The 15,185-nt window shown below is 49.6% G+C and overlaps 1 protein-coding gene across 1 annotated transcript in view; it reads left to right on the top strand.

Annotated features, from left to right (window-relative positions):
- The window catches only part of GNG4 (G protein subunit gamma 4), a 73,558-nt gene extending 62,067 nt beyond the window's left edge, over positions 1 to 11,491 (top strand). Inside the window, exon 4 of the mRNA XM_008268237.4 lies at positions 8,037 to 11,491. Coding sequence (XP_008266459.1) covers positions 8,037 to 8,165 — 129 coding nt within the window. The 3' untranslated portion in view covers positions 8,166 to 11,491. The remainder of the gene's footprint in view (positions 1 to 8,036) is intronic.
- The last annotated feature ends 3,694 nt before the right edge of the window (positions 11,492 to 15,185 follow it).

The following is a 15,185-nucleotide window of genomic DNA, read 5'->3' as shown; positions in this document are numbered from 1 at the left end:
AGATGTAAATAGCCCATGTAGGCCATTTACCAGTGAAGGAGAATTCCTTATGTCGTTGATTGTATTGATCAGGAGCAATGAAGTAGTTATTGGTATCCACCGGAAGCCATTAATATGGAAGCATCCAGAGAGTTCCCTTCAGAACTGGTGTGTTATTCTCCAATACTTCTCAATGGTAGAAGAAGAGGGAGGGGCCAGTGCTGTGGCACAGTAGGCTAAGCCTCTGCCTGCAGAGCCAGCATCCCAAATGGGTGCCAGTTAGAGTCCCAGCTGCCCCTCTTCTGATCCAGCTCTATGTTATGGCCTGAGAAAGCAGTGGAAGATGACCCCAGTACTTGGTTCCCTGCACCAATGTGGGAGACCCGGAAGAAACTCCTGGCTCCTGGCTTTGGATCAGCCCAGCTCCAGCCATTGCAGCTATTTGGGGAATGAACCAGTGGATGGAAGACCTTTCTCTCTGCCTCTCCCTCTCTCTGTCTGTAACTCTACCTCTCAAATAAATAAATAAAATCTTAAAAAAAAAAGTTGGGGGAATCACAAAGGTTCACCCTGTGGTGATTGTAGAGAATTTAGAGTAAGGCATGTAACTGTAATGTTCTGAGAATACTGTTAGGAGTAACCCACACATGTCTCCAGTAGAATGCACACCAAGTTCAAGTTCAGCCTTGTAAATGCTAGCCCTGGGCCATGCTGGCCACAACTTGACTGTGCACCTAATTATAATCTTGCAGTATATTTTCTTGGGGTGGAGGAAAGAACAAGCAAAACCACCAAAGATGCTTTTAATCAGTCCCAACTGGTAGTGTTAAGTAGACCAGGGTTGCTGAGAAATAGGTGTAGGTCTCTTCAGATGCAAAGGATAAGTGCAGTGGTGTCACAGCCAGATGGTAATTATGTCATCTGTCTTGTCATAGAGTGTAAGTATAGTAATTGCAACATTTTCTCCCATCATTGAAGCTTGTAATTATAGTGCAACTAACAGGATTATGTGCTAACTTGGGCTGTCTTAATCACCTCTTTCAGTCTGAAATGTAATGGTAGAATTCCACAGTTGTTCCCAGGCTACTGACTGCTTTTGCTTTCAACATCTGTTATCTTATAACCATAACAGTTCAATACCAAAGAGGGAAGCAGGGATGCTCTGAGCATTTCATCATAGCTGACTTGAACTCAGGCCAACTTCAGGCTTGACAAGAAGGCACACACAGGAAGGGAGTTTACAGTTTTCTACCAGAGTACAGTTTCCTCTCTGAAAACAGTTTTTTTTTTCTAAGACTTATTTTATTTATTTGAAAGGCAGAGTTACAGAGCGAGAGGGAGGAAGGAAGGGAGAGAACGAGAGGGAGAGCAAGCTCTTCCATATGCTGGTTCACCCCCCAAATGGCCACAACGGCCAGAGCTGAGCCAAGCCAAAGCCAAGAGCCAGGAGCTTCTTCCTGGTCTCCCACTTGTATGCAGGTGCCCAAGCACTTGGGCCATCTTCCACTGCTTTCCCAGGTGTATTATCAGGGAGCTAGAATGGAAATGGAGTAGCCAAGATTCAAACCTGCACACATATAGGATGCAGGTGTCGCAGGCAGCGGCTTTACCTGCTACACCACGACACCTGCCTCTTATTTTGTTTCAAAGATACTAGATGTTTTATGGGAACTGGCAATGTTCACAGCCTGTGTTTTCTAGGTAGGAAAGGTCCAGCCATAAACAATCAATGAGGGCCGAATAAGAAAGCCCTCCCATTCAACCTGAGTATCACCTGGATACTGAGCTGTGTATGAGGATGCCGCCTTCACATGTAAGGCTCGTCATGACAGCCATCGCCTGGACTGAGCTTGTTTGATCACTTCAGGGGTTCCCCAATATAACTTTGGTGATACAGTGAGACAAGGGAGCTGATTAAGCTGGAAAACTCCCTGTGTGATTTTGTTGTAAGATGACCGAGCCTACAATCGGACTTACCCTAATGGTAGAGTTAGAAATGTGCCAGGGGATTCCAATTCAATCCCATCAAGGTGGCATGTACCAATACCATCTCACTAGTCCAAGTGATGAGTTTCAGTTCACAATTGATCATAATGATAGGTCTAAGAGTCAAAGAGATCACATAAATAAGACTAGTGACTGCTGATACTAACTGATAGACTTAAAAAGGAGAGCATGATCTAACATGGGAAGCAGGATACACAGCAGACTCACAGAATGGCAGATGTCCTAAACAGCACTCTGGCCTCAGAATCAGCCCTTAAGGCATTCGAATCTGGCTAAAAAGCCCATGAGAGTTTCTCCGGCATGGAAAGCCAAGAAAACTGGCAAAAAAAAAAAAAAAAACTAAACTAAATTAAAGATTTCTGTGAGTGCGATCCCAGCGGAAAGAATGGGCCATCAAAGAAGGAGGTACCTTTCTCTGAAGGAAGGAGAGAACCTCCACTTTGACTATGACCTTGTCTAAATAAGATCAGAGTTGGCAAACTCAAGAGGCTTCCATAGCCTTGGCAGCTCATGACAAGAGCCTCAAGTGATTACTAACATCATAAATAAGACTGTCAATTGTTAAATCAACAGGAATCCCTGTGCACTTACTCCCCATGTAGGATCTCTGTCCTTAATGTGTTGCACTATGTGAAGTAATGGTATAACTAGTACTCAAACAGTACTTTATACTTTGTGTATCTGTGTGGGTGCAAACTGTTGAAATCTTTACTTAGTATATACTAAATTGATCTTGTGTATATAAAAATAATTGAAAATGAATCTTGATGAAGAATGGGATGGTTGCGGGTGGGAAAAGCTGCTGTAATCCAAAAGCCGTACTTTGGAAATTTATTAAATAAAAGTTAAAAAAAAATATAAAAAGATGACCGAGCCTATTAAAAACAGCTGTGTCCAGGGCCGGTGCTGTGGCACAGCAGGTTAAAGCCCCAGCCTGCAGTACCAGCATCCCATATGGGTGCCAGTTCGAGTCCCAGATACTCCACTTCCGATCCAGCTCCCTGCTAATGCGCCTGGGAAAACAGAAGGTGGCCCAAGTCCTTGGGCCCCTGCACCTGGGTGGGAAACCCGGAGGAAGCTCCTGGCTCCTGGCTTCAGCTCAGCTCTGGCTGTTACGGTCATTTGGGGAGTGAACCAGCGGAATGGAAGACCTCTCTCTCTCTCTGGTTCTACCTCTCTCTGTTAACTCTCTTTCAAATAGATAAAATAATTCTTAAACAAACAAACAAACAAAAAAAAAAAACACAGCTGTGTCCGAGTAGACCACCCTTTACAGTGTTACTGTCATAGTCCACTTTTGCTGCGGTAGCAGTCTGCTACAGACAGGGTGACATATAAAGGAAAGAAATGGGGCCCGACTCAGCCTTTTCTCAGCAGCCCATTCCAAGATAGCTCACCCACTTCCAGCCTTGGTTCACAGGCAGGGTGGTGCCTCCATGCTCTTACCATCCTCGTAGAGGTCCTCCTCCTAGCACCTCACAGTAGCAGTCGGCATGAGTTCTGGAGAGGCGTTCAGGCTGCAGCAGCTTTGTATCGATCAGTCTTGAGTGCATCTAGAAAATTAATAGTGCAAGAAGCCAAAAGAGATGCACACAATTGGCCTTAAACTGGTGCTGATACTGGCCTCATGATGTGTTCATTTCTGTCCTACACATGGGAAGTCAGGACTCCACAATCCAGAGGAGAACTGTAGCGGTGCTCAGGACAGCGGAAGTGCAATCCTAACAAAAGGAGGCAGTGTAAGAACAACTGTGGTCTCCAGTCCAGTCTCACCTTTGGGAAGTGACAGAACGGTTCCTAAAGGAGCCCTGCTTGGCATGGCAAGGCCAGACTGTGACAGCGTGATTGCTAGGGTGCGGCAGACAAGGGCAGGAAGACACGCTAGGGTGAGAGAGGATTGCAGGCCCCGCGGGCTGTCCCCCAGAGTCCCAGCACTGAGCCCCCTCCTGCAATGCCTCAGCCATGATGCTCTGGTTGGTGGTGCAGCAGCCCCCTCCAGGTTGTGCGCAGAGAATTAAACTAATCCATTTCACCGCTGGCGAATATCAATGCCTTCTGTGTAAGCAGTCATGGATCCGGGGACAGATGCTGTCAGGATAGTTTAGCAGGCCAACTTCTGACTACAGTAGTTGGGTCCCACGTGGAGGTGGAAGGGGGATTTCCAGGCCAGGAGCCTGGAGGGAGGAGACTCTCCCAGGCCACAGTGTCAGTGTCCGTCCCAGCACTTCTCAGCGCAGGCCGGTGGGGAGAGGAGCGAGTCTCAGCCAAGGACACTTACTGTCCCCAGATTAAATGAAGCGACTTAAGAAACTTTAGGTGCCAGGCTGTTTCTTCTTTCTGGTCCTGTGGGCTCCCGGGTAGCTAGCTGATCTGCAAGGAGAGAGGGTGCTGGGCACTTGACAGTTATCTCACTATCACTGAGTAAGTCACTGCTGTGGCATGGTGGCCGAGAGTGTGGGTTCTGTACAGTGTAGACTGCTTAGCTTCAGATTCTGGTTTCCTGTCCTAGATGTGTGGCCTTCTTAACCATTGTGTCTTAGTTTCCTCATCTGTACAAGAGCTTTAAGACTAATCCTCATCATGTATACTGAGAAATTGCTAAAAGAGTAGATTTAAAAAATTTTTACTACACAGCACACATCATATGAATAAATATTTGAGGTAATAAATACGTTCACTGGCTCAATTTAGCCATTCACAACATATACATATAGCAAAATACCATGTTTGTAACAGTGAAGACACCACTCCTGAGACCTGCATTGCATATTGGAGTGCCTGGGTTCGAGTTCTGACTCTGCTTCCGAGTCCAACTTCCTGCTAATGTGTACCCCAGGAGGCAGCTGGTGATGGCCTGAGTACTTGAGTTCTGACCCACATGGGAGACTAGGATTGAGTCCCTGGCTCCTGGCTTCAGCCTGGCCTAGCCTTGGCTGTTGCCAGCATCTGGGGGAGTGACCCAGTGGATGGAAGACCTCTCTCACTCTCTGTCTCTCTTCCTTTCAAATGAAAATAAAATTTTAAAAAACACATCATGTATGGGCCAGTACTGTGGCATAGTATGCTAAGCCCCTACCTGTGGTGCCAGCATCCCATATGGGTGCTAGTTCGTGTCCCAGCTGCTCCTCTTCCAATCCAGCTCTCTGCTTGTGGCCTGGGAAAGCGGCCCAAGTGCTTGGGTTCCTGCACCCATGTAGGAGACCTGAAAGAAGCTCCTGGCTTCAGATCAGCTCAGCTCTGGCCATTGTGGCCATTTGGGGAGTGAACCAGTGGTTGGAAGACCTTTCTCTCTGTCTTTCCCTCTCTCTATAACTCTGCCTCTCAAATAAATAAGTAAAATATTTTCTGAAAATTTTTAAAAATAAGAATACATCATGTTGTATTATACAATATTCAGTTTGTGTGAATTGAAATCCATTTTAAAAATTGTACCTATCAGAAGAATTAGGTGGGTAAATCAGAAGAATTAGGTGACGGATTCAACTCCATGGCCAGCACATACTGACCACTCGATAAATGTTAGCTACTGTTATTTTTATGGTTTTGTGCAGCCACCTCCTGAACCTGTCAAATATAAGTCTTCCACAAAAAAATGATCCATTCTCAGTATGCCAGAAAGTCATATTTTGGGGCCCAAAAGACCAAGGGCCACCTTCTGGGCAAGGCGGTAGGTTTACCAAGGAGACCGCTGCCAAGGGGACGGCCCATCTCCTTGCCTCCGGTCAGGCTGCTGCAGTGGCATGCAGCTGCTCCTCTGTGAGTGCAGATTGTTACAGGAGCATCATAACGTGTGTATCTTCTCAGTTAGATCTTCCAAATCTTGCCTTTTCTTTCCCCTGCATTCTATCCTCTCCATTAGCTAAAAGGTGACTATTCAGTGAGTACTTCCTGGGTGAGATAATGAGGCTGAGAGAGAATTCAGAATCAACTGGAGTATGTCCCAAAACAGGAACTAGATGAGCAAATGGAAAGGAGGAGTCCAGCGAGACATTCAGAAATGAAAACCTGGAAGAGCTCCCTCCGGTCAGGGCCAACGTCTGGCAGATCCAAGAGGCTGGGGCCCTTCAAGGGTGAAGGTGGTTGCTTCAACGCTGCAGCCCTCTTTCTGTGCTGGGCAGCAGCGGACACCACTTCCCAGTGGGTGCCAGAGGGGTGAGTGGGTGAATTCAGTGGCCCAGGGTGGCCATGGGGGAGACCCAGCAACCTGTGCTTCCCAGGGCGTGATGAGGTGCCCGCTGTGGGGCAAGGGTGATGACACGGAGGTGGTCAGGGAGAGCACTTGGCCTTTATTCAAGAGGTGGCAGTGAGCTGGGGCACGCAGGGCTGTCTCCCGGGGTCTGGCCGTGCACTGCAGTACTCACTGTGCGAGTCCCATCTGCTTGTGTATGGGCCACAGCTCTGCGGACGGAGTCGGCCTCCCTGGCAGCGACTGCGCAGGTCTCCTGCGGCCTTGGTCCTCCCCCGGGCACCCTCTTCCCTGGGAGATTCCTGCACGGGTGTCCTGTCCACCACTACAAACTTCAAACACTCCCATACAACTCAGCAGACACGTACGTAGGGTTTTAAATGCTGACCACAGTGCTTTCAAAGGTGGGATCGTAGACTACTATTTAGAGTAAAAGTCCCTTTAGAGATAGCAGACTGCATTTGCAGATGAGAAAAGTAAAGCTCTGAGGGGTTGAGTCACTTCCCCAAGCTCACACAGCTAGCTTAGGGGTGGAGGTAGAACTTTCTCCATTCCACACTCCCAACAAATGCAGGCTTTGCCAGGACTTAGGTTAATTGATCTCAACTTCATGTTGATGTATTTGAGAGAAAAAAAATTCACTATTCTCATATGTCTCTACCAGAGTTATTAACTGGAATATGTGCAAAAAGAGGTGGACCTGGCTGGGAGTCAGAGGTTGAATCTGTGTAAAATATTGGGAGTTAAACCTCAGAAGGGAATCGTGTGGCTCGCGTGGTTTGAAACACTTTGTCATCCACTTGTGGCATGGCTTGTATCATTCTGGAAAAGTTAGACGTTGCATGTTCTCACAGCACTTCATTTGACTCTGTGTGCTTACCCCAGCATGTGAGCCTCTGATAGGCACGTGCGGGCAGAACAGGCTCCTGGGCAGGATGAGTTAATGTGCGGGGATTCATTAGCCAAGCGCATGACGGACAGTGAGCCAGTAGCTCTGTCTCCCTCTTCGAGGATGCTTCCTGGCATCCTGCCCTGTGCCACTCAGCTTCCCCTCTGGACTTGAGCTGGGGACAGTTGGATGCACGGTTGCCATGTACCAGCGGGTGAAGATAAGCCCGTAAGGAACCTGGAGTGGAAAGAGCTGTGTGACAGTGAGGGGCAGCTGTGCCGCAGGGGAGCTGCCACCCCCGGGGAAAGCATGTGTTCTGTCGAGGAGGATGAAGGGCCTCGCTCTATGGGGAGTGAGAGTGGATTTGCAGTGAACTGACAAAAATAAGTACGCTTGTGCTGGTGTGGCTGGGGCAGTATCCTGTACGCTTCTAGAGCTGGTTAGCAGAGTCGCGTGGATCCTGGGGCTTCCACTTGTCCACTTGTCCCCCAGCTGAGAGTAGAACAAGAACCACTGGGGGAGAGGGGGAGGCGTTAGTGGAGTACTGAAGACACCACCTGGGACACCTGCATCCCATATCAGGTGCCTGGGTTTGCGTCCTGGCTCCTCCTCCTCTGACCCAGCTTCCTGCTCGTGTGCACCCTGAGAGGAGGCCATGATGGCTGCGGTAGTTGGGTCTCTGCCTTGCACATGGGAGACTTCAGCTCCAGGCTTCAGCCTGGCCCGGCCCCAGCTGTTACAGACCTCTGTGGCATGAACCAGCTTTCAGGATGTTTTCCTGTGTCTCTGCTGCCTGCCATCCTAGGGCACATCTCTCCTGGGGGTTTGCATTGAGTCCTCTCTTGCCTGGGCATGGCCTTTGGCTGGCCGCGCACAGCCAGCCGCACCTTTGCCCACCACTGTCCACGGGACTCCCTCAGTGAACCATCCTGTGAACTGGCCTTGACCGAGCACCTGTGCTGTGTGTCCCTACAGGTCTCCCAGGCAGCTGCAGACCTCCTGGCCTACTGTGAAGCCCACGTGCGGGAAGACCCTCTCATCAGTCCTGTGCCTGCGTCAGAAAACCCCTTCCGAGAGAAGAAGTTCTTTTGTACCATTCTCTAACTGCAGTCGGTGCCGACGATGCCTCCTTTTCTGTCTGTAAAATTCCCTGGTGGAGACCGTGCATGCTCTTAGCTTAGGGACATAGCCCACACCCATCCCTGCCCAGCCTCCACGGTGGGAGCTTGTCTCTCTCTCTTTTGTTTGGTTTCTTCATGGCATTCACTGTCACCTTTTTCTTTTCATTTTTAAGTTGTTTTCATTACTGATAAAGAAAATAGACTTTTTTTAATAACCAAATAACAAATGTGCCACGTAAGAACTAGTACATATTGGAAGGTTTAGATCTGCGAACATTGATTCCCAAGTTTAAATTCACCAAGTTAGTCAGCTTCCATGGAAAGTGTATCGAAAAACCGTGCCCCAATATCCCCCACTGAAAATCATTTAGATCATATGAAAGTGTCTTAATCCAGTGAAATACACAGGGAAGATTGCCATCTCCCTTCCTGCAGTGAGTGGTTCTGGGCGCTCTCTGTCTCCTGTGTTTTCATCCCATTTAAGGGAAGCAACCCATGGGACTGGAATTTTTCTGCACACATGTTTTCCCGAGACCATGTGGCCCAGACGCTGGTGGGTGGCCCTGGCTTCCCGCTGTTTCCTGTTGGCCACTGAAGGTGGGCCTTCCACAAGGAGACCCATGGGGAGGACATTGCAGCAGACCAAGGGGGACTGTGCCCTGCAGGGACTCCCTGTTCCTGCTGCCCCCTGTTCCAGCCCCTGCTCGGCAGTTATAATGTGGGCGCCATTACTTGAGCCCATCTGGCTGCAACACTGAGCCCTTCGGGGATTCCTGCCCCCACAGGGGTGAGTGATGGCAGCAGCAGCCCGCTGTGTGACAGCCCCACCCCAGCATCACCTGTGTTATTTAATCCTCCCGCAGTCAGTACCACGAAGGTGTGGCTCCGTTTGAGAGCGAATAAGAAGGGAGATGCAGAGAGATTGCCTAGTCTGTTCCAGGTTGTAGAGTTGTGGGAAAACTTCACGGAAAGTGGAATTAAACTTAGTATTTTGGCAGAAAAAAAAATAGGCAATCCATTCATACAAGGAGTCTTCAGGAAGTGCATGTGATGATTTCATGGGTTTAAATTTTTTTGTGTCAACATAGAGTGTTATGATTCCTTTCTTTCATGGACTGTTGGAAGGCTCCTCGTAGCTAGTAAGCTGGAAACTGTGGTGCAGGCACTGGGGCTCCCGAGCGCTCGCTGAGCCCCGAGCTATGCTGCCTTCTGGGTTTGGTCGCTGGTAAGCAGGCAGATGACCTGTAGTACAGTGTGGCCGTAGCACCCTGTGGCCTCAGCCACCCCCTGCTCCTCGCAGCCGTGCCGGCAGGAGGCCTGCGGAGCGTGCGTGCTCACGCAGACTGTAGCAGAGGAGACCTGGGCGCGCCAGGGAAAGCTGGGCGGCAGTGGATTGGGGCTTGGGTTTTCTGAGACAAACCTGCAGGCCCCTTCTAAGCCAGACTCCTGGCACCCCTGGGGAAAGAGGGGGAGAGGCTGTGGGAGCAGAGAGCTCTCTGTGAACTTTGCTCTGTTCCATCTGTTTGGAAGCTGCCTGTCTCCTTGGCTGTGACGGGGCCCTGCTGTGTGATCCAGGGCGAGCCCTTGTGCACCTCAGATGTCCTCCCCTGCACACGAGGGGCGATGGCGGTTACTCCCCCTGCCTGTCTGCCAAAGGTACTGAATGCCAAGAGACAGTACAGGGAAGAATGTGTGACTTCAGGATAACCGTGGCTCAGTCGGATGAGTAGCATCACGGTGCCTAACGGAGAAGCAAACCTAGTGGCCCGCGCCCTGCGTGAATGGTTTCAGTGCATCTTCGTTCCTCACTGCTGCTGTTGAAAGCTCACCAGTGATACCCATGTTGTTAGGAGGCTGTGTGCTCAGACTACAGCAGAACTGCACACTAGGCGTGATGACGACCCCTCCAGTCCTCCTATGGTTTGGTTTCCAAGCAGGATCTCTGTATTCTGTGGCCCATGTCAGCATCGTTAATGTGATACAGCCAAGCACAATCTGAAAAGGCCCATCAGAGAAACCGAGAAACTGGAACAGCACAGAAAACTGTGGCAAAATCAGGTCAAGGAAAAATGTGCTTGTAGTTTTCCCCAGACCTCCTCCTGCTTTGGTTTTATTTGTCCCTGCGTTCTGCCTCCCTCTTTTCTCCTTTTCCTCCTTACTTCCCCCAATGGGTGCTTTTCTCTCCTGCCCCGCCTCCTCCTTCCAAACCTTTTTTGGAAGCACTTTTTGTGGGTCATCCCTTCTAAAGTGTTCCTGAACTCAGTTCCCACTTCTTAAAGGTGCATGCGCACACATGGGCTGTACGATACACAGCCACAGCAGTGAGCCTCCTGCCCCTCCAACAGTCGGGGGAAGGTGACTGCAGTGAACCTGCGTGGGCGGTGGAGCGCAGTGTAACACAGCTGCCCTGTTTTCAACGTGGTTCTCCAGTGTTTGCCAGCCCTTCCCACGGGATACACAGGAATTGACTGGGACGCAGTGCCCTCCTGCCACTGTGGAAGCGGCGGCAGGAAGGTGTTCCTTGTCTCCCACGCACCCCCTTTCCAGCTCTGCACCAGCCAGTGGCTTGGGGTGAGCTACTGAGACTTCCTGCCTGGGGGCTGTGAGCCATGGAGATGAAGGGATAGGAGACTCCTCCCAAGGTGGCAGTCATCTGGCAGGGGAGGTGTGGAGAGCTGGAAGGCTACAGGGAGGTGCGTCCCCTGGTTACCCTGTCGCGGGATGGCAGGGTCTTGGGAAGACCAGTGCTGCTCACTGCTTGGCCCCACTAAGCTATGTGTGCTAACACCCATCTTCCTAAATCTCCTTCCAGATTTCTATCAGTTCTTGGCTCCTCCAAGCACCAACCAGTATGTTCCATATTTTTCCATGAAATCACTTAAGTTGGATGTAAATGCCACATGACCTAATAATTCCACTGCTAGGTGTTTGTCCACCAGAAATGTGTACATATATTCACCAAAAGAAATGCATTAGGATGTTCATAGGAGCCCTTCGTAATAACCGCAAACCAGAAAGCACCCAGATGCTCATCTTGAATGGGTAAAAACATTCTGGTATGCTCACCCTAAGGCATTCTACACAGCAGTGAGAATGAATGGTCGCTATGGCAAGTAGGGTAATAGTTACTCTGCAAGAGGTGGGAATCAGCAGGGGCACGCAGGGAGCTTCTGGTTGCTGTTTCTGGTTGCCACGTTCTGGGTGTGTTCAGTTTGTGAAAATTCTTTTGTGTCCGTTGGATTTGGGTGCTTTTCTATATGTATGTGATACTTCAATAAAAAGTGGACTTCTGTGGCTAGCAATTGAGAATCTGGTTGCTATTTTGTTTTTTATTTTTTCACACTTTGCTCAACTTTTTACTCGTTAGGTACAGTCTATAACAATATGCTAATGATAGCATCATCACTAACTCTTTGAGAAAGAGACATAGAGAGAGAGGATGCACAAGTCCCTATCTGCTGCTCCACTCAAATGCCTGCAGTGGCTATGACTGGACCAGACCGAAGCCAGGAGCCAAGAACTACATCCAGGTCTCCCACGTGGATGAGAAGAACCCAGTCACTTGGGCCATCACCACTGCCTCCCAGGGTCTGCATTGGCAGAAAACGAGCCAGAGCCGGGAATTGAACCCGGGTGGCCCAGTGTGAGATATAGGTATCTTAACCACTAAGTCAAACCCCCACCCGTGGTGGGGCATTTTAAGTGTGTTTGACAACATTTTGAAATGGGATGCATAACTAGCAGCTGTGTGGGCCCCAGCAGCTGGTTCCCGGTGAACAGAATATGCAAGTGCCTTGCTGGAAAACAGTGTGGAATCCTGACACTTCCCAGTGGATGAGTAAGGTGGTGCTGATCACCAGGAGTGAATGGAGACCACGCTTCTCGGGGCGGAGCCCAGCGGAGGGACCAGGATGCACCTTGAGGCCATCCGGCTGGCAGATACACAGGGGCCAGAACGGCGGTCGCATCACATTGCTCCTGCGGCTCTGCCCCAACCCTCCGGCTCGGCAGACCTCGGACTGTTTCTCTGCTGCTGTCAGCTCCCACGTGGCCCTGCCATGTGGAAGCCCAGGGTGATCACAGGAGCATTGCGCTGGCACCCCTGCGGCCTCAGTCAGAAGGTCCTGTCTTTGATCTGAGCTCCAGCTCCCGTGGAATCCAGCGGTGGCTCTGACCACTGTCGGAAGCACCACGCTGAGGGAGTCCTCAGAGGGGAGCTGGCCAGAGGTCAGGAAGATTTTGTTCTGCAGACTGTTCGGATTTGAGATGAAATCCTAACACGGTGACAGCAAATGTTTTGACCTGAGAATGTAGATGATTGCCGTAGATTATTCAGAATTTATGTATGCCTCCATTTCCTCGGCTATTGAGGGTGGGAGGACGCACCAGATCTTGGGGGCAGTTTTTAGGGAGGTTTGGGACTATGCTCCCTACCCTACCACAATTTTCAGCCAGGTCTGAGGGGTGTACTCCCCTGCCCTGCCCTGCCCTGCCCGGGAGTCGGGGCCCAGAGCAGCAGTGGGAGAGGGCAAGCGAGCATCTGCCCGGTTTTATTTTATTTATTTATTTATTTGCCAGATAGAGTTAGAGGCAGAGAGGAAGGTCTTCCTTCTGTTAAATGGCCGCTACGGCCAGCGCGCTGCACAGATCCGAAGCCAGGAGCCAGGTGCTTCCTCCTGGTCTCCCATGCGGGTGCAGGGCCCAAACACTTGGGCCATCCTCCACTGCACTCCCTGGCCACAGCAGAGAGCTGGCCTGGAAGAGGAGCAACTGGGACTAGAACCTGGGGCCCATACAGGATGCCAGTGCCGCAAGACGGAGGATTAACCAAGTGAGCCACGGCACTGGCTCCCATGCCCGGTTTTAATGATTTGGAGGCACACGTAGCTGCAGCTGGTGGCAGTTCTGCTGCTCACGAGCGGACCACAAGCGGACATTCCAGTCTGCTTTTAATCAAAACCCCTGCAGTGGTTTCTGTTTTAGCTGCATGTAACTTACTAACTTGTAAGATTTCCAAATCCTTATCTAGTAACTAAATACCTGCTGGTATTGTTGTAGCCACTTATCTTCAAAGATTTGCGTGTGATGTGGGGTGGCCTTCAAGGCCCTGTCTGCTCTGGCCCCTACTTAGCTCCCCAGCATCACTTGCACACAGCACTCCTCAAAACCCTGTGTTCTACCCACACAGGTCATTACTCAAACCCACCTCACACATGTGTTCCCTGCTGCCACAGGTCCTTGCACCTGCTGGTTCCGCCACCTAGCTCACTCGCCATTCTTCTCTTTGGTACTTACTTTATAGATCCTGACCCAAGAGTCACTGAAGGCACAAGCCTTCCCTGACCTCTCTGAGCAGGCCCAGCATGGTTCTCGGCTCTCGGCCCTCGCTGGAGTGAGGCTCCCTTTCCCTGGTTGCTGCAGTTTTACATTCGTATAAACGATTCGGTGAAGATCTGCCTCCCTGCTGTGCTGCAGACGCCATAGCTGAGGCGCCCTGGTTTTACTCACCATCCTACCCCCCGCACCTGACACATCACCTGGCTGTGATAGGTGCTCAATGACTGTTTTCTGAATTAATGTGTCTAAGTCACGAATAGGCCTTTTTTGACATTGAGTGCTTCTCCTTAGGGGTTCTCTAAACTGCTGACTGCTGTGAATGAACCCTCTGCAGACTGCAACGTGGTAACCAGGGGAAACTGAGGCAGAAACCACTGTTTGTTGTGCCAGGTACCTAGCAGAGAGTGACTTTTTAATCCTTGCAGCGACTGCTCTGAGATTCACTATACTCATACTGAAGGTGGGCATTCCTCGTGCACCTGTGGAAACAGTTCAGATTAACTACAGCGTCAAGACAGCTTCAAATTGACTGGATTGGAACCCACATCAGCCCACCGGCAACACCACTGCTTGCTGTTGAATCGAGGGGAATGGCCATTTGGCCTGGAGGTTGAGATGCCCACATCCCCTGCTGCAGAGCCTGGGTTCAATGCCCAGTTCTGGCTCCTGACTCCAGCTTCCTGCTAAGGCAGATCCTGGGAGGCAGTGGTGATGGCTCAAATAACTGGGTTTCTGCTGCTCCTGTGGGAGACTCGGCTTCGATTCCTGAGTCCTGGCTTCTGTCTTGACCTAGCCCCAGCCCTGATAGATTCTGAAGTGTGCCAGTGGATGTGAGCTTGCTCTGTCTGTCTCTCTTTCAAAGCCTCTCAAGTAAGTTAAAATTTTAGAAAAAGAATTAAAAGGCTCTCATCTCCTCTACACCCCATTTAAAAAAGAAAAGCTACTCGGAAACCATGAAAACACACTGTTGACTTCATAGTATTGTTATGCTTTCTTGCCATTTAAAAACCATAAAGCACCTGCCAACTATAAATGTACCTTCACACTGTGTAACTGAACACTAGTTTAATTGTGGTAATTAAAGCTAGGGGTGGGCCGCTCCTGGTAAGAAATGAAAGAATAGCTTGGAGAGGAAAGAACATTGTTCCCTAAAGCATAAAGGTAGCGTTAGTCAGTTTAGTTCACTCCTAATGTCCCTTATTTGGAGAAGGGAGTATTGAAATATCTCTGGGGGAGAGAGACCTGTTATTACCATGGCCAGGTGTGTGTGCAAGTCTTCATTTTCTGAGCTTTCATCCCGAATCACTTAGTAAGATACTTACATTTACTTGGAGCTTTTACATTTTTTGTTATGTTTTATTTTTCTGCTTTTAAGTTAAATTAGACTCAATTCAACTCAGTTTTAAGTATAAGCCAAATCCTGGGGCAGAATAAAGGAATCCACTGTTCTGAATGAATCCAGATGAATCCAGAGCTTTATAGCGTCAGTCGTCTGATTCCTGTTTCCTGATCAAATGATTAGTTATTTTCATCCATCTCTTTTTATAAAAAGGATTTTATTTATTTGAGAGGTAGAGTTACAGATAGTGAGAGGGAGAGACAGAAAGGTCTTCCTTCCATTAGTTCACTCCCCAGATGGCTACAACAGCCATCTGCGCCGATCCAA

Source organism: Oryctolagus cuniculus, chromosome 13 (assembly GCF_964237555.1).
Source record: "Oryctolagus cuniculus chromosome 13, mOryCun1.1, whole genome shotgun sequence".
NCBI classification, from domain to species: Eukaryota; Metazoa; Chordata; class Mammalia; order Lagomorpha; family Leporidae; genus Oryctolagus; species Oryctolagus cuniculus.
Note: the sequence above shows the minus strand (reverse complement) of the source record. Positions and strands in the feature narration are given on the sequence as shown.